Genomic DNA, 24,478 nt, shown 5'->3' on the forward strand with positions numbered 1-24,478 from the left:
TTGAACACTTCAAGTAAAAAGAGATAACTGCAATGAGATTTGTTATAGTGCAATGAAAAAGTATTTGCCCCTTTCCTGATTTCTTAGTTGTTGTTGTTGGGTTTTTTGTTATTGCATATTTGTCACCCTTAAACATTTCAGATTATCAAATAAATGTTAATATTAGAAAAAGATATCCAAAGTGAATAAAATAAGGGAGTTTTAAAATTATGATTACATTTATTAAGGAAAAAAAGCTACCTGACCCTGTGTGAAAAAGGAATCTCCCCTAAACCTAATAACTGGTTGTGCTATTCTTGGCAGCAAGAACTGCAATCAAGCCTTAGTGCTAAGTGGCAGCGAGTCTTACACATCTCTGTGAAAGTATTTTGGCCCACTCTTATTAAGGTCATACCATAGCATCAAAATCTGATTTAAGTCCAGACTTTGATTTGGCCACTCCAAAAGCTTAATTTTGTTTTGTTTTTTTGGTTTTCTTTGTAAGCCATTCAGAGGGGGGCTTGCTGGTGTGTTTTGGATCATTGTCCTGATGCCAGATTTGAGATGAGGGCATTAAGCTTTTTCACCTTTTTCTGGTAGAGTGCAAAATTCATACTTTTACTCTTAGAGTATTTTCTGTAGGTCGCCAAGTTGGTTTGGGTAGCCTAATCTAAACTGCCTAAACTGGACATAACATTAAAATTGGGTGAAAAGCTGGGTACAGGCTAACACAGAAAGGCAGATAACCATTTATCATCACACCAACAGCCAATTAGAATCCCCAATTAACCTGACGGGGTCTTTGGACAGGTTTAAACCTGTGTGCTGATGCACCACTGTGGTGCTCCGCTATCAAGTTAGTAAGATTAATCACACAATACTGAACCCTAAGTTGAATTTCACAGCAGTGATCACAACTATCTACTAATCCACTGTGAGAACTTATAATTTTGTCTTACCATCCAAGTCTTCTCCCCTCTACATAAACATACACTGGAAGCTGCACATCCACAGACACATCTTTAACTCTTTCATACACATGCAAACTCATATGGTATGTATGTATTTATCTTTCCCAAGGACACTTTAACATACGGATGCAGGAGCTGGGGATCGGACCACCGACCTCCTGTATGTGCCACCATTTTTGGGAGGGGCATCGGTGGCAGTTGGGTAGCCAGTGAGAAGCATAAGCATAATCAGATGTGGCACCCCTGTTAGCAAATAATTTCTAAAATCGATTTCTACATGGATGAACTTGTATGATTTGACACCGAGAGCATTGAAAAGAGGCAAGTGTAGTTTACTTTTGGGAAAAGATTAAATATTTATGTTGTGGAAAGTGCTGTAGGTTTTTTTTCCAACAAGCATTAAGGACTCTTGCAATAGAAAAAAAAAAAAAGATCTGGTCTGGTCTGATAAAATACAACAGTAACTTTTAACATTTCAGTACGTGTTATTCCAGTGTCGACCAGCATGTGGCAGAGTGAAATACGGCATGGGGACTTGGGGGAGTTCAGATGTCTGACGCAGGTCAACATGTTTTGTATGCAGAAAAAAAAAACCTGCCTATGATCAAAGGGGTTTAACACGTTTTAGCATACAAAGTATCCAATGAAAAGGATTACCTGTCAAATCCGTCAGGCTTGTGCAGACGTTTCCAATAATTCCCTCTGAACCTCAGATCTTCAGTTGGACGTGTTCATGTCCAAGAAAGCATTAAGGCGGCCACGTCTGTTTATTTTGAGTTTGTCGGCTTTAATCGGTGTGCGCTTGAATCCTATATTCTATCAGCTGAACATCTGTATCACATGTGGGGAACATAACATAACTGTTTCTAACTGTAACTGCCCTTCCTCGGCTGACTCTGATAAAAGGACACAGATAGTGAAGACTGATTGCGTGACAGTTAGGATTTCAGGTCTCCGGCTAAACCCACAGTCTGCTGACTGACAGTGCTGACTAGTTGGGTGTGAAGGATCTATTAGATGTATGAGCAGTGTGGCACCCTGAACAAACACAGGAGGAAAATATTCATTAGCAGAGAAGTGAAAGATGTTTGCTGCCGGAGGGCCTCTGACATGCATTCCAGTTGCATATCTAGGTTGGAAGCAGAGGCTGTAGCCAAAAGCAAAATGATGATAAAGCTGTACCCGACTCAAGGAATTCAACCTTCAGATAGTCTACATCTTGACTTTGTGATGTCTAAAGTGAATTATTTTGTGAAACAAGACCTTAATTTCTTATCTTCTCCTTCAGCCTGACTACTGCTTTCTAAAAGCCTAGGATTTGTGGCTTTCACTGTAGCTTTTAATGACTTGAATGAGGTGCAGATGACATCACTACAGACTCATCACCTTTAAATAGCCACAAGTCTTTGTGGTTTTACACGAGTCAAGATTACTTTTACTTAAGCTTCAGAAATGGTGCTCCAGAAATTCACACCACTTACACCACACTGTGTGGTTATGAGTTCCTAGTTACTCTGAACTGGAATGTCAGCCTCTTTGCTTCACCATCAGCTTTGAGTTGAATGAAAATCTTCTGGCCTTTAGTTTGAAACCAAAACTTATTTTTCCATTTTGTTTAGTACAATTCATGCAGTCATCTGTGCTTAACAGCATCTTGTGTCTGTTCAGTACAAAAATAAATTTTAAAGTAAATACACTCACTGGCCACTTCATTAGGTACACCTGTACTATTGCTCATTAGCGCAAATATCTATATAAATTGTATATAACATAACTCATATCCATTTTTGCATGTAGATGTGGTCAGTAAACCAGCTGAAGTTCATGCAGAGCATCAGGATGTAGAAGAAAGTTGATTTAAGTAACTTTTAAGTGGCATAGCTGAAATACTTAGATGGGCTGGTCTAAGTATTTCAGAAACTGCTGATATGTTGGGATTTTCCCCAGACAGCCATCTCTAGAGTTTACAGAGAAAACACCCCCCAAAAATAAATAAAACAATCCAGTGAGTGGCAGTTCTCTGGGTGAAAATGAGTTGTTGTCAGAGGTCAGAGGAGAATGGTCACACTGCTCTAAGTTGCAGTAACAAATCACTTGTTAGAACCACGGTGTGTAGATGATGTTGTTTTCAGAGATGCTCAAGCTGGTGATGTAGCTGTGTGGGGTATATTTTCCTGGCATGCTCTGGGGTCTTTAGTGCAGAGCGACACACAGCCAAAGTGTTGTTGCCAACCATCTCCATCCCTTTATGACCACACTGTACCCACGGCTGCTTCATGCAGGATAACACACCATGTCAGAATTCAAATCAAACCTCAAACTGGTTTCTTGACCATGACAGTGAGTTCACTGTACTCAAATGGCCTCTATTGTCATCAGCTCTCAATTCTTAAGAATGTGGTGGAATGGGATAATGACATTAGTCGAGAAATCTGTAGCTATGATGTGATGCTATCGGGTCATATTGACCAAAATATCAGAGGAATGAGCACCTCTGTGAATCAGTGCCATGAATAAGGAGTTAAAACAACAATAAGGTGTGCCTAATGAAGTGACCAGTTGTAGTTTGAAAGCTCTAACAAGCTAAAAAGATAATTATATAAATGCAGAAATGATTTTCTCAATTTAGAAGCCATTAAGTGCATAAGAAGTGGAGCAAACATCACATTTATAGTTTGCATAATTGTGAGACAGAATAATTTATTGAAACAGATACACGGATTTGATCATAAAGCATAAAAGACCTATTAAAAAAAACAAAAACACTCTACACAGCATTCATCAGAATATAAGAAATATAGATTTACTCTTTAAAACATCCACATAAACAAACCCCAGTTGGTCCCAGTAAGAAGAATGAAAAGGGTCTTAATAAAAAGTGGTCACTAAGTAAAGACACGAGGCTGTAGGTACATTCAGAACTACGATAGTGGACTCGCCTAAAAACAGTTATTTGTTCTGATGCTTATTACAAAACATACAAATTTTCTCATGTATGATAAAGATGACTTTAAAAAAAACAAACACAAGAAATATGTACACAATGCTCTTTCCTGTTTGCAACTTCCTAACATCAAAGGTTTTGTAAAACCAGACAGAAGTTACAGTTAGTATCTGACAAAACACGCACATGCTCATTATTTAGCTGTTCCAGTTTAGTCTCTGAGCAGTCGGGATGTTTGTGTGTCTGTGTTTGTAAGTATTATAGGGTAATGACAGTGCCGTCCTCCTCCACCCCTCCTCTGGGAAGTGCGAGACTGTTTCGTGGGTCAGTTTTCAGTGAGCTGAGGATTTTGTGCAGGCTGCCGTTGCTGTGGCGGAGGGCTGGGTTGCTGGTATGATGAAGCTGCGCGTGGGGTTGATGGCTGTGAAGGGACTGCTGGTGTGGGTTATGCTGAAGGTTAAGGTCTTTGTGGAACTGGTAGCTAAGACTGCTGTGTTGGTGGTGGTGGGACCCTCCATTTAGACTCTGCTGGGAGTGGAATGAAGCAGTGGAGACCACCGATAGTGGTCGTGTGGGAGGGCTCGGAGGGGCCGCCGAGCCTGAGGTGGTGGTCGGATTCTGGTGTTGTGTGCGGGACGCACTGGATGCCAGCGAAGCATTGGACCTCTGAGATGGCCTCTTGATGTTTTTCTCTATGACGACGTCATTATCCTCGTCACTCTCCAGGTCATCCTGATAACCATGCGCCCCAGAAGGTGGCATCCCCCCTATGTTTACATACATGTGACCGGTTGAGCCGTTGCTATCGGACGACTGGCCCGAGCTGCCGGAGATCCTGCTGCTGCGGACAACGTTGTTGCGCTGATTCACTGGTTTGACGGTAACAATCAGGTTGTGGCTGTTGGCGATCATCATATCTGTTACCTGATCCAAGGATTTCCCCGTCACTTCAATGCCGTTCACTTCCAGCACCTCATCATTAACCGCCAGCAGCCCGGTGCTCTCCGCCAAACCTCCAGGCACCAGCCGAGATATGAAGATGCCAGGTACTTTCTCCAGTCCGTGAGAAGTCACGCGCACGCTGACTCCATCTCGAATGTAAAAGCCCAAAGGTTTGTCTGAACCGTGGCGATACAGGCGGACACGGCGGTGAGATTCAGGCAAGATGTCCACATCAATGATTGAGGAAACGGGTCGGAAGTCCTGTGGCATGCCGATGCGGATGTGAGGACGCTTGCGGTTGACGTCGTTGCGCAGCGCGACCACAGGCTTCTTCTTACGTGTTATGGTGTTGGAGGCAAAGTTGGTATAGTCTATCTCTTCTGCAAAGAAAGAGACGAGACAGAGAAAGAAAAAGATTTAGTGACAAGAAAACCATTTCAAAATGTTTATCTTCCATGTGTTAAACCAAGGCCCCATAGAAAAATAACTATTTCCAAGTATGAATCATGGAAAACTAGTCAAAGAACAAAAATATAAATCTGGAACGGAACAAGATAAAAAGGACTATCAAAACCTCTGTTACAAACCTTTGTGCAAATGATGCACAGATGTAGCTGACCCGAACTGTCCTGGGAAACACCTGCTAATCATTTACACAACTTTTATTCCAGATTTGACACAATATTTTAATTAGAGGAAAGTTATAAACAACACCGGAGTGCTCAGAGGTTTACTCACAAGGTTTCTATGCAAAAGTGCAACTTGAACAGGTCAACTAGATTCAGATGCTGAGAAGCTGTCTGTGTGTGTGTGTGTGTGTAAACTGCTGAGTTTGCTGAGCATTCCAGTGCAGAAAGCTGTGACCCACCCCTCTGCTACCAGGCTGCAGCTACATGGATAACAGGGTTGCATTTCTGCACGCAGATACAAAGTCACATGAGGTACATGTACCATAACCCATACAACTCAGTATCAAATGTTAAAAAAACAAACAAACAAAACCCCTCATTGTGCTCTTTATAGCTAATTAGAAAGTGAACCATCTTCCACGACCTCAGTTCACAAGTGACCTCAAAGGACAATGAGACAACACGATGTGGAAAGAATGAGCTGAGGGAAGATTTGTTTGCTAATCTCAGTTAATGCTCGATGTTTCCAACCACAGATTCAGAGCCATCGATGAAACAATGGAGGCCTTCATGGTGGACTTGATTAGTGCTCCCTAGCCTTTTTATAATCTGACAAACCCCACAGGAACAACATCATCCCCCCAACTCTGAAGCAATTCCAATCAACTGTTATTTAACTCTTAATTGTTTATAATGTTAATCATTTGTCATCATGTCAAACTGTCAGAGAGTTTATCAGATATGTTAAAGCTTTGAGCAGTTACAGTTTTAACTACACAAAGTCTCTAGGAATTACTTTTAGCCATTTCAGTCATTATTGAACTTTGATCAATTTTCATTTGTAATTTAATAACTGCTCTGAACATCATTTTAAATAGCAATTTTACCCAGTCACCCCTTACCTTTTGTTCTGTCTGCATTTATTAATTACTTTTAATTAACTTCTCAGGCCAAATTTGTTCAGGTTCACTCATCTTTTCAATTAAAATTGTGCTACAGAAAAAACACCTCCTCTGGTACTTTTTCCCTGGTTGGAAATCAGTGGCTTGGATCACCCTGTCAGTGAATGACTGACATTTAAAAAAAAAGAAAAAAAAAAAAAAGTAATCACTGCTGAGCATTAAACAAACAACAGCAACAAACCTTTTTTTTTTTTTTTTTTTTTTTTTTTTTAAAAAGGGATGAATGTGTATTTACAGTTTCACATTGACTCACATATGATTACACATATGTTCACTGAGTTGTATTTCTGACAAAGATGCAAATAAGAGGAGGAGAGGAAAAAAAAATAGCTCTCTAATCTTCTCTTCTCAGGCAGGCAGGAAATCTGGACACAGTAAACCGTGATGTGACAGGAAGCGAAGGTCCCCAGACAGGAGAATCAGCTCCAGCACTTCCATTACTATGACTCATGTTTGCCCGACTGTTAGGGACACTTTAAGAAGAAAAAAAAAAAAATGAAATTGTGTGTTTGACTGTGCACTGATGGTTCAGCACACAGTATTTGTTGGGCCTTTATTCAAACACTGAAATAAATTTCAATTCTGAGCCAGCTCCAGCCTCAGGACCTTTGCCATACACCTCCATATGGAGTGCCGACTCATCATCATTGTATGTTCTCCCTCTACAACTTCTGTGTGCAGACTGATGACTAAGCAATATATTCAATTTTTTCCAAAATCCATCCTCTTGGCATGCATCTTGGCAACGAATCTGGGAAGTTTTCCAGGCGGGTTAAGTCATGTTTTGAATACACTTACCTACAGCCCAACCTTAACAACAAAATAGCTGCCACCACAGAGCTGGCAGGTAAGTCGCGAACCTCGACTGTGTGCATGCATCAGTTTTGATTGGCTCTGTGGGGTCAGAGGGTGGGACAACTGCAATTTTTTGTTTTTAGAGAATTAATTTTTTTGGGAGAATTAACTTTAAAAGTTAAACATCGGCAGGTTAACATAGCTCTACAATTTCTATTCAGAATACTTTGAGTGTCATATCTCTTTCTGATAATGTCTGTATGATGGACATGAAAAGTAGAGAAAAGAATATAATTGTTGTGAAACGCAACGTGTGCTCAGGGTCTTAATGCTGTCAGGTGAACAGAAGCAGCTCCCATGAAATCGGCAGTGCTGTCGACCGTAGAAATCATGGGGAAACACAATGAAAACAAGGCAAAAATAGAAATGATAAATGTGCAAACTATAAGACTGACATCTCCTGGCTCAGCATGAAATAATGTTGTCAAGTCCTCAAAGACTCAAGCCAAGCTGCTGTGCCAGAAGTGCCCGATAAGGAAGAATAAATTGCTTTGTAAAAATGCATTTTTTAGCAGAGACAGTCTGAATATAATCAAACTTGGTGCTTGGTATTCTAAAATGGATTGTGCATGTTGCAGCAGAAGCTGATTTGATTGAAACCAGACGAGGCATTCGCTGTAGCGCGGGAATTTCTACCACAAGTGAAAGTCTGTCTGATGGGAACCATGTTGGGTGGGATTGCAGCTAGAATGTCATTACAGGTTTTCGGAGCAACACCCTCCTTCCACACCCTCACCTCAGTCTGAAGCAATGCCACGCCACATCATCGCGGTATATGGGGCAACAGATGATTCCCCCCCCAACTGAAAAGTCTGTAGTTTGTATGCAATGGCTCACAGCTGTTCTGCAAAACCCCAAAGAAGCATATCGTTAGCTTCATAGCATAAGTGCCTAAGTCATTGACTTAGTCAAATGACTTAGGCAATTATGCTATGAAGCTAACGATATATTTCTGTAATTTGCTTTAAGGGACTTGCATATTTACAACAGACTACAGTGGTGTGCTGATATACCCAAAGGGGAAGAGCTGAAGAGGAAAGACTAGTTAAGCTGTTTGGGGTTGTGTTTGCATTTAAGGGGAAAAAAAAAAAAAAAAAAAAAAAGGGGTCACTGTATAAAATCTGCCCCAAATTATCTTCTTTATTTCCAATACTATGATTTCCCTCCATCTTATTTATAAAAACAAAACCAAGACAACAACGATGACAACAACAAAAACGACTTGTGACACAATCAAAATGTATGCAGACGGCTGTTTACCTCTCTAAAAAGAAAGCCTCAAACTCCATACACCTCAGCAGGCAAGTACCAAACACTAAGTAATACCACATAGTTTGATGAAAGAATGAGAGCCAAGAGAGCCACGACAAAAGGTATTAAATAACAACGACAAACAGCCAGAGGCAACGCTGTGAGTTGCAACACACTTCACGGGAAAGCCTGAAGTCATATTATATTTAGGAAAACAAAAAAAAGTCCTTATAAAAACCTGTTTCTCAAGAAAATAATCAGTAGATAAACTGATGATGGATCATATCTAGCTAGTTAGGTGATATGTAGCCAATCAAATTGAGATGTTGAGTAGAAGAAGAAAACAACAGTGGCCACAAAACTTAGTTCATGTCTGTCTGCTGGACTGGGGTAATATATTAATCAAATTAAAAAGCACCTTTCCACTGCAAAAGCTCAACACCTAGTGTCTGCTGCCTGTTGAAAACCCCTCTACATAAGCACAGACACTGTATGCCTTCTTGGTAAACTCACATGTGTTTCTTTAGGGTTTAATAAAGCAGGAAAACTCTCTCTTACTTGAACGTTTGCATGAAAAAGAAGATGTTTCTACATCTTATTAAAAAGGTCAACTACTTGGAAAAGAACCGAGTAAGGATGAACCATCAGTGTCATAGCCCTGCCAAGTGTGGGAGACGCGGACAAACCCAAAGTGAGCATGTTCCAGCTGATAACACGATGGTTAACATAACAACTCCTGACAAACCTAATCCCTGCAGCACGATGAAGCATGATGGGTAAGCTGATGTGAACCCGCTGATCAAAGAATGCCGGGTCAATGCTGAGTGTTTGCAGGTTCGCCCTAATAATTAAAAGCCCGTGAGAAGACTAAATGTTGATCACAGTATGGAATAGAAAATGAGTCAAATTTAGGAACACTTATATGCATGCACACTCGCTAGTAACAGCTGTTTGTACTGTTACTTTGCCCAGAAATACTAGAGAACTCAAGCCAAGCCAAACCAGAGGAGTGAGGTTGAATGCTGACAGATGGAAAAAAAACAAATGAAAACAAAAACAAAAATAACGTTTAACAGTTGAGGTGTGAAGTATCAGCAAAGGTAATACGGGAGCTCTGATTCCTTTGAGAGGAATTCAGTGTTGCAATGCTTAAATCAACATGTGAAAGGGAGTTTTATTTAGCAATACTGGCTCCAAATGCACCACGATGCCAGAACACCACCTTATGTGGCTCCGACTGCTTTGAGGTCAGAGGTGAAAAGGAGTCTACATTCTGCTCTCTGTTGATGTGTGTGCCTGCCACTCCAAGAATGTGGTGGTTAGTCGGCGATATCTCCGATCAGGTTGAACTCCTGCATTACGTCAAGACAAGACACAGCAAGTGCCTATTTTAAACCTGACTATCATTTTTTTTGGCTAATGAGCGCCTTTGCTGACATATATTTTTCTGTTTGTTTTACCCACAGTTTTTAATGAATCCTTGAAAGGCTGGTTAGCAAATGAGTTTCTGCCTGGTTCTCAGCTGCTATTAAATGCCCCATACTGTTCACACCTTACAAAGCCAAAGGGGGAAAAACTGGAAAAATAGCCTCTGATCCACTCAAGCCCACCTCTAGTTAACCAAAACTGTGAAAAGAAGGCGTTTTCAAGTCCTACTGCTTTTCCAGCCTTTCCCATAAAAAGCAGGAATCTAAAAAGTTTTACGACCCAGCCATTAGGACCTCACTGCACACTTGTTCCTGGCAGGTCTTCTGACATTCCCACTGACTCAAAACAACTTCAGAGGGGCAAAGTAGATGGAAATGAAACACAGCAAGAGTGCACTTCCATTTTGAGGCTGTGCTTTAAGCCCTCTCTGTCAGCTTTGGTAATTTCATGTTTGATACAACATGGCTAACACGCATGATTTAACGGAGGGAAATAAAATCGCAGGGAATTGGACCTGGGTGTGTTTGCTTGTATAAGCTACTCTGTCTAACATCATCAGTCCAGCACACTGTCACATACAAAGTGTTAGGGGTCACCTTCAAGATGTGTGAGCAGTATGTTAAAAGCTTTGCTTGCACCTGTGCAGGAAAAGAGTGCAACCACAGAGAAAAACAAAGTACCTGCTGGAACCAGAGCCTGAACTGATAAGGTCAGTTATTAGTGCGTCTTGTACCATCATGTGAGTGTACATAGGAGTTAAACACTGCTGCAAATACGGTGTAAGACACTAATCAAACAGTGTTAGTTCAGGTATGCCAAAGGGCAACCCCAGAAGATAAGCTAATGTCAATGCCAGATGATACCAGGCATTTGACTGGCTAATCTCACGTGCATGCTAGTCTTGATTGAGCTTCATTTCCTCACCATTTAAAAGCTGTTTTTTGGAAGAATTAAATGCAATCAGTGATATTAAGCTTTATGGTTTTATCACTGCAAAAAGAGTTGTCATAATGTGGGAGTGGGTCGAGGCATCTGCACACACAGCTGGTTAACAGCTTTAGCAGTGGTCTCCACAGTGGTGTGAGCCCAGATACAACCAAGACACAAACAGCCAAGCTGAGGAACTTCAAAAACAACCACGAGGCCAATCTAAACAAAAAGCACTAGTTTGCAGTTTTGGTACTTAAGTAAAGCACTCGTTTTCTCTTCGCCATCATATCCAACACCTCCCAGGCTACTGCTATTGGTAAATAAATAAATAAAAATTTTAAAAATGTCAACCTAAAAGGGTAATTAATAGTTGAACTTTGTGTTTCTGCAGTTATTGCAGGTATAAACGGACCACTTTCATATTTTCACAGCTATGCTTTCTTGTGAGGAGTTACGGGAGAAGATCACACCATTTCTGGTCGGCAGCATTTGGCTGCCTCTTATTTACTACACATGATTGCAATCTTTTCATCAGAGCTTCTGCAAGGACGCCAAAACGTCCTTGCGTCCAAAACGTAAAACTTTATCTCATAATTTCAGCATTATCTCATAATGCTGAAAAGTTCCGACTTCCCAGCTCATTTAAAAAAAAAAAAGAAAAAAAGTGTTGGATATGGAGAATTTTCACAGGACATGGCATTTTATCAGCTCACTGCAGCAGCAGCCTATAAGCATCAGTCTGCTGGTCTATCCGGCTACAGTACAGCTATGCATGTGACATTCCTGTGCCCCAACAACCCTTCCAGGCCCCACCAGGGTCTTCGTCCAAGCGTGACAAAGTGCTTAGTGACAGCAGAGACTAATCACTGGAGAGGGAGAGACGAGGCATATAGAGAGAACAGTGAATAGGGCTTGACCCTGCTGCCTTTTGCATTAGGTCACTGGATGCTGTGGCAGTGGGCTCCATTCCTGAGCCCCACAGACAGACACACACAGACATACAGCTGGGAGCTCCTCACTTTCACAACCACCAGGAACATGGCATGATGCAGGAAAGGATGAAACCTCACATGACAGAGCAGAGCCTCGCAGGACAAAACCAGACAGCTCAGTACAATGCAGGACAGTGAAGCCTATGCGTCCTACTGAAAACATTTCCCCACTTTACCCGCATTTACATTTTTTTGTCCCGTTTGCATTAGAAAAGACGAGATTTAATGAAATGCAGAGCATTCTGTGTTGCTTTCTCCTTGTGCGTGGGATTGCAAATAGCTGGTTTTCATGACTATCCGTTGTGGTTTCACACAACGCTTCCAAATACAGCAGAATGAGCTGAGCAGCAAATTTCTACGTCTCTTTCCCATGTCAAAAAAGGGAAAAAAAAAAAAAAAAGGCAAGAAAAACTCAGAATGCAGCGTGCAGTATCTTTTAAATGAGAGGTTAGGTTTTCATCTTTGTCTCAGTATCAAATGGAGGAACCAAAACAATCCGTCTTCTTGGACGTGTCCGGGCCTCCCTTTTGGAGATGGCTGAGAAGTCCCTCTTTGTGTTTAGGAGCAGACTACTGCCAAGATTTTTCCAACTAACACTAACATGGAAAAGGAATCCAGACTGAATAAAGACATTTTTAAACATGCAAACATATTTCACATTCTTGCAGGGGTGGATGAGGCAGAGCCCGAGTGGAAATTTGGAGAAGCTCGATAAATGTGCGTGGTTATAACAGACAGCTGCACTGAGGGTTAGGGTAGGAGCTAACTGGAAGTTTCAGTGATTTTGTGAATGCACAGACCATATTAAGGTTTACCGTATTTCCATGACATTCAGTGTTTCCAACAGAATGTGATTATATTTACAGCAGTAAAGGGGAGGGGATCTATAAGTGGACTCACACTGTAACATTTGTATATTAGAGCAATAAGCAGCTAAATCAGAGTTATCACTGAGCCTTGAGGTTCGACCAGCTCCACCGTCTCGGATGGCAGTTAGCAACAGTGGTACTACATTCTCCCACATGAACCAGTTCTTCACCTGCTGCAGATTCTGGTTTAATGACACCTTCAGATGTCCACAGCAGAATGAAGACTACAGTCACCAAATGCAATCCAAGACAGTGGCATCAAAGTCGGTCATGGCAAGTGGTAAAGAAACATGAGACAGGAAGGCCAAAAAAGGTAGCTGGTTGTCAGCTAGGGAAACTTTCAAAATAAGAGTGTGGAGATAGAAAACAAATGGCATTGTTGCAACTGATAAAAGGCGGGGGAAAGAAGCTAGAGCATGAATGGGTGTCTTTATGTTGTCCCTGTGACAGAGAAGTGACGTGTCCAAGGTGTCTCTTGCCCTATGACATCTGGGAAAAGCTCCAGCCCCACTGTGACTAGGGATGGGTACCGGTTCTGACATAAACAGTAGTAACCAGACCGAAAAGCAGCGCACATTTCAGTGCTTTATTTCGGTGCTTTTTTTTTTTTTCTTGAGCTGTCATACAGTTTGGATTGTAGCCAATCATTTTACCTTTCCAAGGATAGTAGGCGGGCCCAGGTACGTACGTTCTTTTAGAGCAGAGCTACAGATTAAAAACGCACACGGCGAAGCGGTCAAAAGTCTGGCTGTACTTCACAGAAAAAGATGCAAACTCAGCAGCCTGCAACAAGTGCTTTAAGGTGATACTGTGCAAAGGAGGTAACACCTCGAATCTGATGAAACACCTGGCGACGCATAGCGTTTTTTTCAAAAGCCGAGAAATGCACTGTATTTGATAGCTTGCTGCAAGACCTCACACCGAGCACATCTACTGCGGGTGTGTTATCGGACCCGGAGTTAGCAACATCCCCCCCCAAAGAACCCGAAGAGTAGAGTCCTGGCCCCTAGCCCTGCCAGTGTAGCAGAAATGATGACGGATGATGATGATGATGGCAGCAACAGCCGTTCTTCTCTGAGTGAGTAGCTTAATGTTGTTCGTGTGTAATTTACGTTGAGTAGGCTAACCACATTATTAAATTAATGCACATAAGGAGGTGAACTAGCAAACACCATCGTAGTTACATGCGGCTGTCTTCTTGTTTGATAGAGTGATACCATATATGCCCTATAGCTGCAAAAAAACAAACAAACAAAAAAAAAACACAACAGCAGCTAAACATGAGAGGTTGTAGGACAAAGTTTGTGTTTTCCATTGTTTAAGCACTGGTTCCAACCAAAGGAGGTATGTTGTATCAACAGAAAAGGCTAACTTTGTTATCATTTTGCAGAAAAAAAAAAAAAAAAAAAAAAAAAAAAAAAAAGAAGACTTCTAAAAATAAAAACGTAAGAGGTTTTTGGACAAAGTGTTCTCCATTCTTTAAGCACCGGCACCATTTCAAAAGTACCGGTTTGGCACTTGTATTGCATAAAACCTAAACTATATCCATCCCTAACTGTGACCCCAAAATGGATCAGCAGAAGAAAATGGATTACAGGATCGGTGGAATTTAATACATCAAAGCTAACTGCAGTTGCAACTAGTCACTTAATTATTAGTTAAACTGTTTAACATTGTAAAATCTCACTGTGCTTTTTATGCACATACAGGCAATTCGACAGTGAAGCATTTCTTAATTTTTGCAGTCCTACTTTCACTCAAACAAGTTCATCCACAAGTGACAGAGAGGATACGGATATATCCAAACATAAATACACTTCAATGTGAACTCCTTCAACCTGCTAATTCCACAAAGATGGTAGCAAACCACAGCTTAGAGCCACGACTGTCATGGAGATTGCTTAACACTTCAAAGACCTACAATCCTTTGTTTAGTCTGCATTCATATTCTCTGCATGCTTCAGGTAGATAATAAAAAAAATAAAAATAAAAATTATGGGATAACATAAAAACAAGGGACAGTCAGTTTAGAAATATAAACCGTTAGCTTCAGGGAAACAGCAGTCTTAGCTTGTGCCAAATACAGATTTTGGGTGCACACTCTGCACGCACCGCGTTCACACCGGCTTCACTCATTCAGCTAACAGTTTCTGCAGCACACAGAGGCCGGGCTGCACATCTGGGACAAGTTAAATGGAGCTGCTTTGTCTGCTCCACTCTGGCTTGGCTCGTCTGCGTGGTGGGGTGTGGAGAGAGTCACAGGTTTGAGATTCGCTGCAGGTATCGCCCACCCCCATCACGCCCCCTCTGACCTCACAAACCACCAGAAACTTTACATATGTGGGTGTCGGGCCAAGTCAGAAGGGAAGATGCAAGTTAAGGGAAAATAGGAGTGCATTTAATGGAAAAGGGAGTGTGTGCACGCGTACTTTAAGAGATTAATCTGTGTTTATGTGTAGGAGGGGGGGGTGGTGGCTGACAAGGCACAGAGGAGGGGAGAGTGAAACATCAAAGAGGGAGGAGTGTGGCGAAGTAGACAGGTCCTGCATTCCTTCAACTTTTCAAAAAGGAACAATGTACACTCCATCAAGTGTTCCCACTTACAAAATGCCTTCGGGGGTGGGTGGTGGGGTGGGGGTGGGATTCATCAAGTTTCCTTCCCTTCATCTTTCTCTTGAACATAACCAACTACTGCTTCTGCTTTTAATCCTGCTGCCTCTCTGCTGACCATATGCATGCTTCCAACCCCAAAAAACACATGCTGTTGATTTAAGCTCCCAAAAGCCTCCGCTGCCATATGGCCGCAGGTAAACGCTCTACTTTCACTGCTTACTGACCACATGAAGATATAAACACCCTTATACATCACCAAAGTTCATGTACATCTTACACTCTTTACATCACAGAGATGCACTGAGACAAAATCCAGGTACAGACTGCTTTTATTTAAAAAGACAACGAGACGACACTCAGCGCCGGCGCATGATCGCTCGCACGTCTCATAACCATACAACAAGTAATATATTTTACAGGCATTCTGGCAAAGAACGGATGCGGGGAAATAGATTCTGGCAGCGTCCGGGTCACAGCAGCAGACCTGGACTTGAGTACATGCCATCTGTCTGGACTTCTGTTAGTATGAGACATGCGAGTGATTAAGTGGGTGTGTTTGGAAGGACGGGAAAGACTTAAGAGGAATGCCTCCAAAAGCTTTCAAATATGAGGAAACAGAAGATATTGTTTCTTAATAGAGCCATCTTTGTGCGTCTCTTCAAGACAATACAAAAAGACATTCTTAAGGAATACTCGGAAGACATAGGGCGAAGAAAATAGCTGCAGTCTAACCTTTTGATTCCACTCCCACCCTCGAACACGAGCTTATCGGCCTCTTCAACCATCAAATAATATTTAATGAGCCCCAGGCTGAAAAGATTGGGACTCTGGATTAGCTTCACATTGTTTAATGGAGAGAACAATGTTTACGAGTCCTGTGCGCATATTATTCACGTGCGCTCATTTCAGGAGTGAGAAAAAGGGAACACGGTCCATTTGCAGCAGCTTGTTGAGATGGTTTTATGCTTTATGCTGAAAGCATTGATCATGAAGTTTAATAGGAGCAAACAAGTCGAATGAATTGCCAGAGGGGGGGGAAAAAAAAAAAAAAAAAAAAAAAAGTTTTAGATTTTATTATAAGAATAATAAAAACTAAAAACCCGTAAACGGAAAACAGTGGCTGCTGTTCAGTTGGATGCATCATTCTCTATACTGAACAAACACGGGAACATTACACTGTGCCCTTCAACCATGTATCAGTACTACTGATCAGAGATCATCCCTGGTCCAAAATGGTAGGCCTGATCTAAAGATGGAATTGGAATCCAAATAAGTAAATCCATGATAGCAGAAATGTAGCACTTGGTAGCAGTAGTACTGACATAAGCAGATATTGATGATGGCAGAATGTTTATTCAAATGTTAACATTAGTATGGCTTCAAGTAGCCTACCAATCACCCCACAAGCTATAATGCTAGTTGCATTATATTAGCTCAAGCATTTATTCTTGTTTACCAGCTGCAAACATTTTAGCCTATGGAAAAAAAAATGTGGCTTTTCCAGCAATTTCAAACGAAATCATGTTATTTTGGAATAACATGAGGATGAAAACAGTTTGGATGGTGATAGAATGAATGATCTGGATGATGGTCTTTTATGTGGTTTGCAAAAACTGGAGGTATTTACTCCCTTGGTCTGAAAAGTATGATGGCACCTTTTGTAATTGAGGACGTTGAATTAATCGTCATTGTGATTAGAGGTCATACTGCCCTACGCCGCACTAGTTGCTTGTAGTTTTTCCCTGTGCTTTTTCCATGAACAGAGGCTGCTTAGCGCTTTGTGCATGGCTTCTTTAGCCACAGCAGTGACAGCACAGATTAGAAGTTTCACTATTTTTTTTACCCATTACACTCACTGCTGCCATCTTGGATGTTAATTCTGAGTTGGTAAGACTGCTCAGATTCTCCGAGTTGGAAATCTGAGTTGAAGGAGCATTTCAGTTTCAAAATCTGACTTAATCTCCAACGTACCAGTACACTGGCTAATGTACCAAAACAGAACAAGTACTACTGCGCTGTCAGAATTTTGGCATCAAGTATCAACACACATAGACTTCCTGTCCCTTTAACTGTATTCTTATTTCCCCTCAACTTGCACCGCTGCTTGCGACTTAGCACGATACCAACATGGTTTGTTTAATTGTATCCAAATAATCAACCTATAAGCAAAATAATAAACATAAATTCCAAGCTATAACCCTTTCAGTTTAACAGAACTCTTTTACAGAGGCTACTTCATGATACAATCTGTGTGATCTCAAACACCACGAATGAACTCTTGAAGACCTCTTCTGCCGTTTTCATGACCTTCTGCTTCATCCTTCCCAACCTTTTAAACCTAATCTTTTATCAGCTGCAGGTGACAGACGACAGGCAGACTAGGAGGATTATGGTCTCTCTGGAGCTCACATGCAGATACACAAACATTCTGCAGACAGGCCAGGACACACCGGAGGTTGTGACAATCAAGGCGGGCAGGTAAGGAAGTAAGTGCACAAACAGGCATGTGAAAAATTTAGAACAGCTCTTGTGTAAACAGCTGAGGACAAGTCGTCGTATTGCCTGCGCACCAGTTTTGTTTCTGTAAACGGACGGCTCAGGGGAAACACACAAAGAGAAACCGAGGAAGGGCGATTCTGCCTCTCTTCAAATAAGACTTCGTGCTGAGAGGGTCTTACATCAACTCACAGGAAAAGGGAGCCTTTGTTTTGAAGTTGCCTCTGGAGACGTTCATCTCCCGTACTTCATGGTAGAAAAAAAAAAATAATTTTTTTAAAAAAGGAAAGAAAGAAAGAAGGCCAAAGAAAATATTGCGTTGGACAGCAAATGAGATCTTTTCATTCTTATCCAAGCAGACGAGTATGCAGCAATCACGTCCAGTCAACTGTGCTTATTTTGTCTAAAATTAAGCGATAGCTGAAGCAGAACTTTGACTACTTGTCCACATTCGATGTAGCCGGACGGCTTCAGTCTTAAGCCTCAGCGTGAGATTTGCACTGCTACGTACTCAACCATTCCCTTAATGTGAGCAAACACATTGAGCTCTAGTGAGTCATGAAAAAGGGGTCAGTCAGCCTCCAAGTGAGTGCCCCACCACCACCACAATTGCTATGGAGTGCGATTGGGAAAATGCTCTGCAAGCTTGGACAGGCCCCCTTCTTCCATCTTCCTGAAAGATAGCACCTGAAACATCAACTCTTACACAACCACACAGCATAACAGAAAACTTCCTGTGCACAGTGACACATATCCTTGGTTTTTCCTGCCCCTGCTTTGCTCCACTGATTTCATTTGCAGTTTACTTCATCTCGCAGCTAGCTACAGCTAAAACAGTCAGTACTCTCCTCTGCTCTCTTCCCTCTCTCTCACACACCATGTCAAAACTGTCTGTGGGAGTATTTCCACATGAGCTGTCAGTAACCATTGTTTCAGGGAGTCTCTAGGACACAACTCGTACCAGGACAAGAGTCAGGGCTCATTCCTCCCCTCCTCCATTCTTTTCCTTCCTCTCCCGTCCTGAACTGCTGAGTTGGCCTGATTCAACCACCGACTCGTGGCCCACATGTTTAGAGAACGGGGGATGGTGGTTGGGAGAAGTGGGCAGCGTCTTCTCACGGTGTGTGTTTTTGTTCTGCTCATAAGATCAAATGAAGAGGAGGGCTTTTTCCTAAAACCTTTGTGGGAATTTATTGGTGTTTGGGTGCTGACTGCATCCCCAAATGGGCTCAAAAAGTAAACCACGTTTATGAGACTTCAAGTTTGTCCTTTGCAAGATTATATTAAAAGATGCACAAGTGCCATTTGAGAACCTCTCACATCCTGTGTGACAAATACACAGCTGCTAAAAAAAAAGTGTTGCATCCACTATAACTTAAATATTGCTAAAGCTCCCTCTGTTAAATCATGGACAGGCCTTAGCTAAGACACCTTGATTAGAGGTTAATTGGGGTTTACTTTGATGCACGTTGCAGGGGCCACTGTCAGGCTCTGGTGATTTGTGATGGCCAATCATAAAAGGCTTCAAGCACAATTGTAGCCAATCAAATCGTGACTTTGAATGTTATGGCTGAATAACAGCCAGAGTCGCAGGGGCATGACAGCTTGTCTCATTGTTATAGCCTCATGACCTATATAAGACAATGTACTGTATTTTAACTACCTAAAAATCGCACACACGCTCACATACCCCTTTAACAACCAGATGTGAGTAAAATATAAGTAATATATGATATAAGATAGAAATAAATTATACAAAAAAAAGATCAATTATAGAATCTGTTGGGGCTAAACAACAAACAAGAGTGTTTTCCCTCACCAGGGACAACAAAAAAGGTTCAAACTCAGAAATCCAGCCCCCCCTTTTCCACTTAAAACAAACAACGAAATGGCCTCTTAATTCATCAGTGTGGCGTGGCCACATGGGAATACAAGAAAAGTACACAACCCTAAAGAAACACTGCACTCCCTCTCAGCGGAACCAGCTCCAACCACTGTAAGCGTAGAGAGGAAAAACAAAACTACACAACACATGAAATGTGCTGTGACACAAAAATGACTACAGGCGTGATCTTTACAGTGTGCATAAGACACACTGGTGACTGTGTGCATGTTAAGTAGGGTTGCCAACTCCCTGAAAAATAAATAAGGGACACCTCGTGGCCAGGGCCGGGCAACCCAGTTGTCTTCACCCTTCCCAGTGTGGTAGCTCTTTTTTTGTGTGTGAAATTATTTTTTAACCATTTGACTTGAACTTGATTTAAGCAGATGCATATTCTTTGTGATATGACCACATGGGAAACAAATGATCATTTAGCCATTTATTTTTAGCTCACAATGACAACATTAACACAATAAAACAGGTCTCTTTCTTAAACAGAAGCCTGTCATGCTTAACTTTTGAGAATATAAGTAAATCTTTCTTTAAAAGAACTCTGTCCTACTTAACTTAAAATTATATAAATTAATAGAAAGCAATAGAACGAAAAATATTCTTGTAACAGTGCACATTTAGTGCATTTAGTACAGTTGGCTTCAGTTGAGGTATTATTTCAGCTTTTCTAAAGCTAATCAGCTGCTCCTGTTTGTAAACCCGCTTGTTCCCATGATTACGCATCTTAACTCATCATCATTATTCATCTATGTATTACTTTTATGTATTAGTGATCTATTTGTTGTAATCATCTATCCTTGCATTTGTTTATTACACAAAATAAGTTATATTATCACACTTCTGGCCACATAGCCCTGATATTCACTGCACATGCCCATATTAACCTTAACCAGAGGGTTTAAAAAAAACAAACCAGTGTTTACATACCATATCTGCTTCTGCCGTGGCCTGGCGGACAAAAAATTGGTAAAGGGTTCCCCGAGCTTTCACGCCCCTCATGTTCTTCATGTGCCCACCAATAGAAGCATGCCTATGGAAAAAGTGCGCCAGCACACAATGCAGTGCGCTTTATAGTGCACTTTTCCAGCCAGGTGTTTTCCTTTTCCCATTCCTCCCTGTACTTTTGCAGCCTTTTTTTTTTTTTCTTCTTTCTCTGAGCGAACAAACATTGCTGCTCTAATGCTGGGCTCACACTGTGCGATTTTTGGCCCATTTTGAGCCGATTTTTGAGTCGTGCGACCGATTTGGTGATCAGCCCGATTTTGGCCTTCATCGTGCGTCGTGTAGTATACGTGGGGTAACGAGAAGCGATTAACACCTCACGACCAGCTCCCGATCATCAATCGCTCGTGAGGGTGTCACCGCAGCTGCTCACGCGCAAACACGTAAACGTCGGTGAAAAAGACGGAGCAGCACGGCTGTGCAGCGTGTGATCTGGACACAAGCGATGGAGGCACAACTTGTAGAACTTTGGAAAGCTCATCCGAGCCTTTTCCATGTGGCATCACAAAATTATCACGACCACAACAACCGTGAAAATAGTTGGATTTACACTGCTGCTCAATCACAGCTGCCTGATCATGTTTTTCATTAGCAATTTAGCAAAGTTGATGTGGTGGTGTGTCTGTGTGAGTGAAAGACAGAGAGAGCGAGCGACAGATTTTCTGTTATAACCTTCATTTTATGGACGCACAGTGTGCCGTCCGAGACTTGCACCGCAGTGTCGGCGTTTGTTTCCCTGTTGGCCATGCTTGTTGTTGTGGTCATCGGTTGTCTTCCGGTATTTTCTCCGTAAGCGACCTTTCCTCAACCAATGAGATGAGCGGTAATCTGACTTGTCATACTCGAATTGTCATAAGTGTGCTGTCAGCTCATTGGTCACAAAGCAGGAGAGGGGCTGGGAATTATGTTTTCAAACAAAGCGTTAATTCCATAAACATTTATAGACTACTTTTGATTCTCACTGTATTACGGGACAAAGTGCGTCCCTTATTAGCTCAATACGGGACGTGTACTTTTGTTTCTAAATACGGGACGATTCCGTTTTTTAAGGGACGGTTGGCAACCCTAATGTTAAGTGTGTGCATGCTCTGTTAGCTTCACATTTACTGACACCACTGTTAGTGAGGTTCAATAACCAAACACCAGAAACTTACAAAAATAATAAACAGGGACCCCTCAGTCCTCCCATATGTTTGGTGGATTTAGCGCTGTATGATTTTGGCCTCGGGGACCTCACCAGGGTCATCAAATTAGGAAAATAAAGTTACTTTGCTCCACAGTTGGATCTGAAAGACGAGTCTACATGTTTAGTGCATCTGCAAGATACCTATAAATTTTATAGCGAGGTGTTAAGTGCAGTCTACTTGTTTATCACATTCATGTTAGCCATGCTACTACTGGTCACCACAGAACCGTTTCTGTAGCCAGGACACAGCTAACTTGGAGTTAGCTGAGCGACTCTGCCCGTGGGGAGTGTGTTTCTGTGGCTGAGCTCTCGAGAAGCATAGTCAGTCCCTCCCTTTGTAATTATGGACTCCCAAAATAACTCTTTGCAGAGGCTAAACTAGGTTGATGTTGTGCTAGCTAGCAAACACTTCTTATAGCTCAAGATGTCAGGAAGCCTTGAAATGCGCAGTAGCTTTAACTTTAATGTTCAAATTTGAAATGAATCCAAAAGCTTTTCACCAGGTGCAGAAAACAGAACAAATATAAACTACACTGAAGCCACGTCCAGGGTTTTGAGCTGATAATTGCACCGCAGACTGCCGCATACACTTAGAGCCATCTTGCACGCTTTGATGATGGGATTTCCTCAAAAAGGACAAATCCTTTGCTCAAGCTTGCAGCTGTGTTCATAACATTCACATGTGTGAATGAGTGTGCGTTTTCCACTGCTGCACACATACACAGCAGCACTCTCAGAGCATGCCTGGCCTTGTCCTTCAGTAGAGCTGTAATTAAGGAGGAACTGCAGCGAGCTGTCTCTGCACCAAACCAGCGACTCCTCCCTTGAAAACCCACTAACACCCACCCAGCGGCCATATTCCCCGCTCTCTCTAACCCCAAATCTTCACCCTCTTCCCTCACGGTTCGGTCCAAACTTTGCCTGGGAATTTTCCACTGCATTCTTGTACTTGACCACTCTCGGTCTGTCTCTGTCCTGGCTGAAGGAACTCATCATCATCATCATCATCATCCATCATTTAGGTCTGATCCATTGCTGGAGATAAGGCTGACGGATGTAACTGTTATAGAGGGACTAGTTTGACATTTTGGAGACTACAGATGTTTGCCATCCTGCTCAGAGATCAAACTCAAACCCACATATACTATCTGTCTGTATGGCACACCTGAACCTCCCTTCAACCAGGTGTAGCTGTCAGGAATGGAGGGGAAAAAAGGAAACAAACGAGTACGTGCATGTGTAGGGAAACACAAGTTAAAGCTACTTTGCCAACTGTGACAGACATGTTGACAACTGTAAACCGGTCATGAATGTTTCCCAAACACACACTTCCTTTGCTCCTAATTTGTTGGTATTAAATGTGAAATTTGCCATCACTCACCTCTGTCCGCTTCGTCAACGCCAAACACATCATTAGGTTGGGTACTGAAAGCAGCACGTTTAGGGTACCGACTGAATTACGTTGGCATTTCTGAATACAGAGTCCCACAAAAATCAATCTGTGCTAAATTTAGGTATCAGAGCCAAACCATGCATAGTCACTTCTGTAAGGTGTTGAATGAAAACAAATGCACAGGGCAACTGGCAGCAGCGGGGAGCAGAAAATAAAATAAAATGTAGTACTTTTACTCATTCGAGTGTAGTATCATAGTGTATTTTTCCATATGCTCCCCTCCCCCCCCCAAAAAAGACCAAGATACTATCTGTTCGGTTGGCATGAGTCACAATTGCCTGAAAGAATTTGTATAAGAGTCAGGCTGAAAGCACAAAAACAAAGCTGTTGAAATGATTCTTAAAACAGCTCCCAAACAAACACAAACGGAGAACAGAAACCCACATACAGTTGGGATATTCAAAGTCACACATGTGACAGGATCTCATTCCACTTCCCGGCCATAAACCAGGGGAAAGGACAAGCTCGTTTATGCTCTTTGAAGGTTCATGCTGCTGGTAGTGACTTGGGAAGTTGTTTGTTTGTCTCCGAAGGACCGGCTATGTTCATGACATTCATCACATTTCCAGAGCCCGGCTCTCTAGAGCTTTAAGTGCATGCAGGATGAATTCAATTTCAGAGGCCCTGAGTTTTTCTTAAAAAACAAAAAAAAACTGAGTAGACATAACAGACACTCTGTTGAGGTGTGATGGGATTTTTAAATTGAGACCAGCTGTGTATGGAGTTCATTTTCACCCATATGAAGAACTGCAAATCAGCTGTGTCCTCGAGGAAATGTGCCTGTCAGAGAGAGTAAAACATCTGATCGATTTTCCTTTTCAGACAAGTTGACAAAAAGAGCAATGCTGACTCCAGACTTTTCAAAGGCAAAATAAAAAAACCAATTAAAATGCCCGTCGTAAGTGGCAAGCAGATGTTCGGGATGGGTGCCCTGACACAGACGCTCTCCCACAATGTCTGGAAACTTCATCGCGGGAGAGCGGAGGTGCAGTTCAAAGTGAGGTCGTAAACCAAAATGAAAACAGAGACTTAGCAAACACAAACACGAATACAGCTTTGACAAATGCAACAACCCTTGAACG

At 41.9% G+C, this 24,478-nt stretch overlaps 1 protein-coding gene across 1 annotated transcript in view; it reads right to left on the reverse strand.

Annotated features, from left to right (window-relative positions):
* Positions 1-3,633: 3,633 nt before the first annotated feature.
* pard6gb (par-6 family cell polarity regulator gamma b) overlaps positions 3,634-24,478 on the reverse strand; it is a 36,482-nt gene continuing 15,637 nt past the window's right edge. The window contains exon 3 of the mRNA XM_086280298.1: positions 3,634-5,216. Coding sequence (XP_086136424.1) covers positions 4,153-5,216 — 1,064 coding nt within the window. The 3' untranslated portion in view covers positions 3,634-4,152. The remainder of the gene's footprint in view (positions 5,217-24,478) is intronic.

The sequence above is a fragment of the Aulonocara sp. 'chitande type north' Nkhata Bay genome, linkage group LG22 (genome assembly GCF_057382095.1).
Source record: "Aulonocara sp. 'chitande type north' Nkhata Bay isolate Kocher_YH1m ecotype deep benthic linkage group LG22, A_spYH_male_GT1.1, whole genome shotgun sequence".
NCBI classification, from domain to species: Eukaryota; Metazoa; Chordata; class Actinopteri; order Cichliformes; family Cichlidae; genus Aulonocara; species Aulonocara sp. 'chitande type north' Nkhata Bay.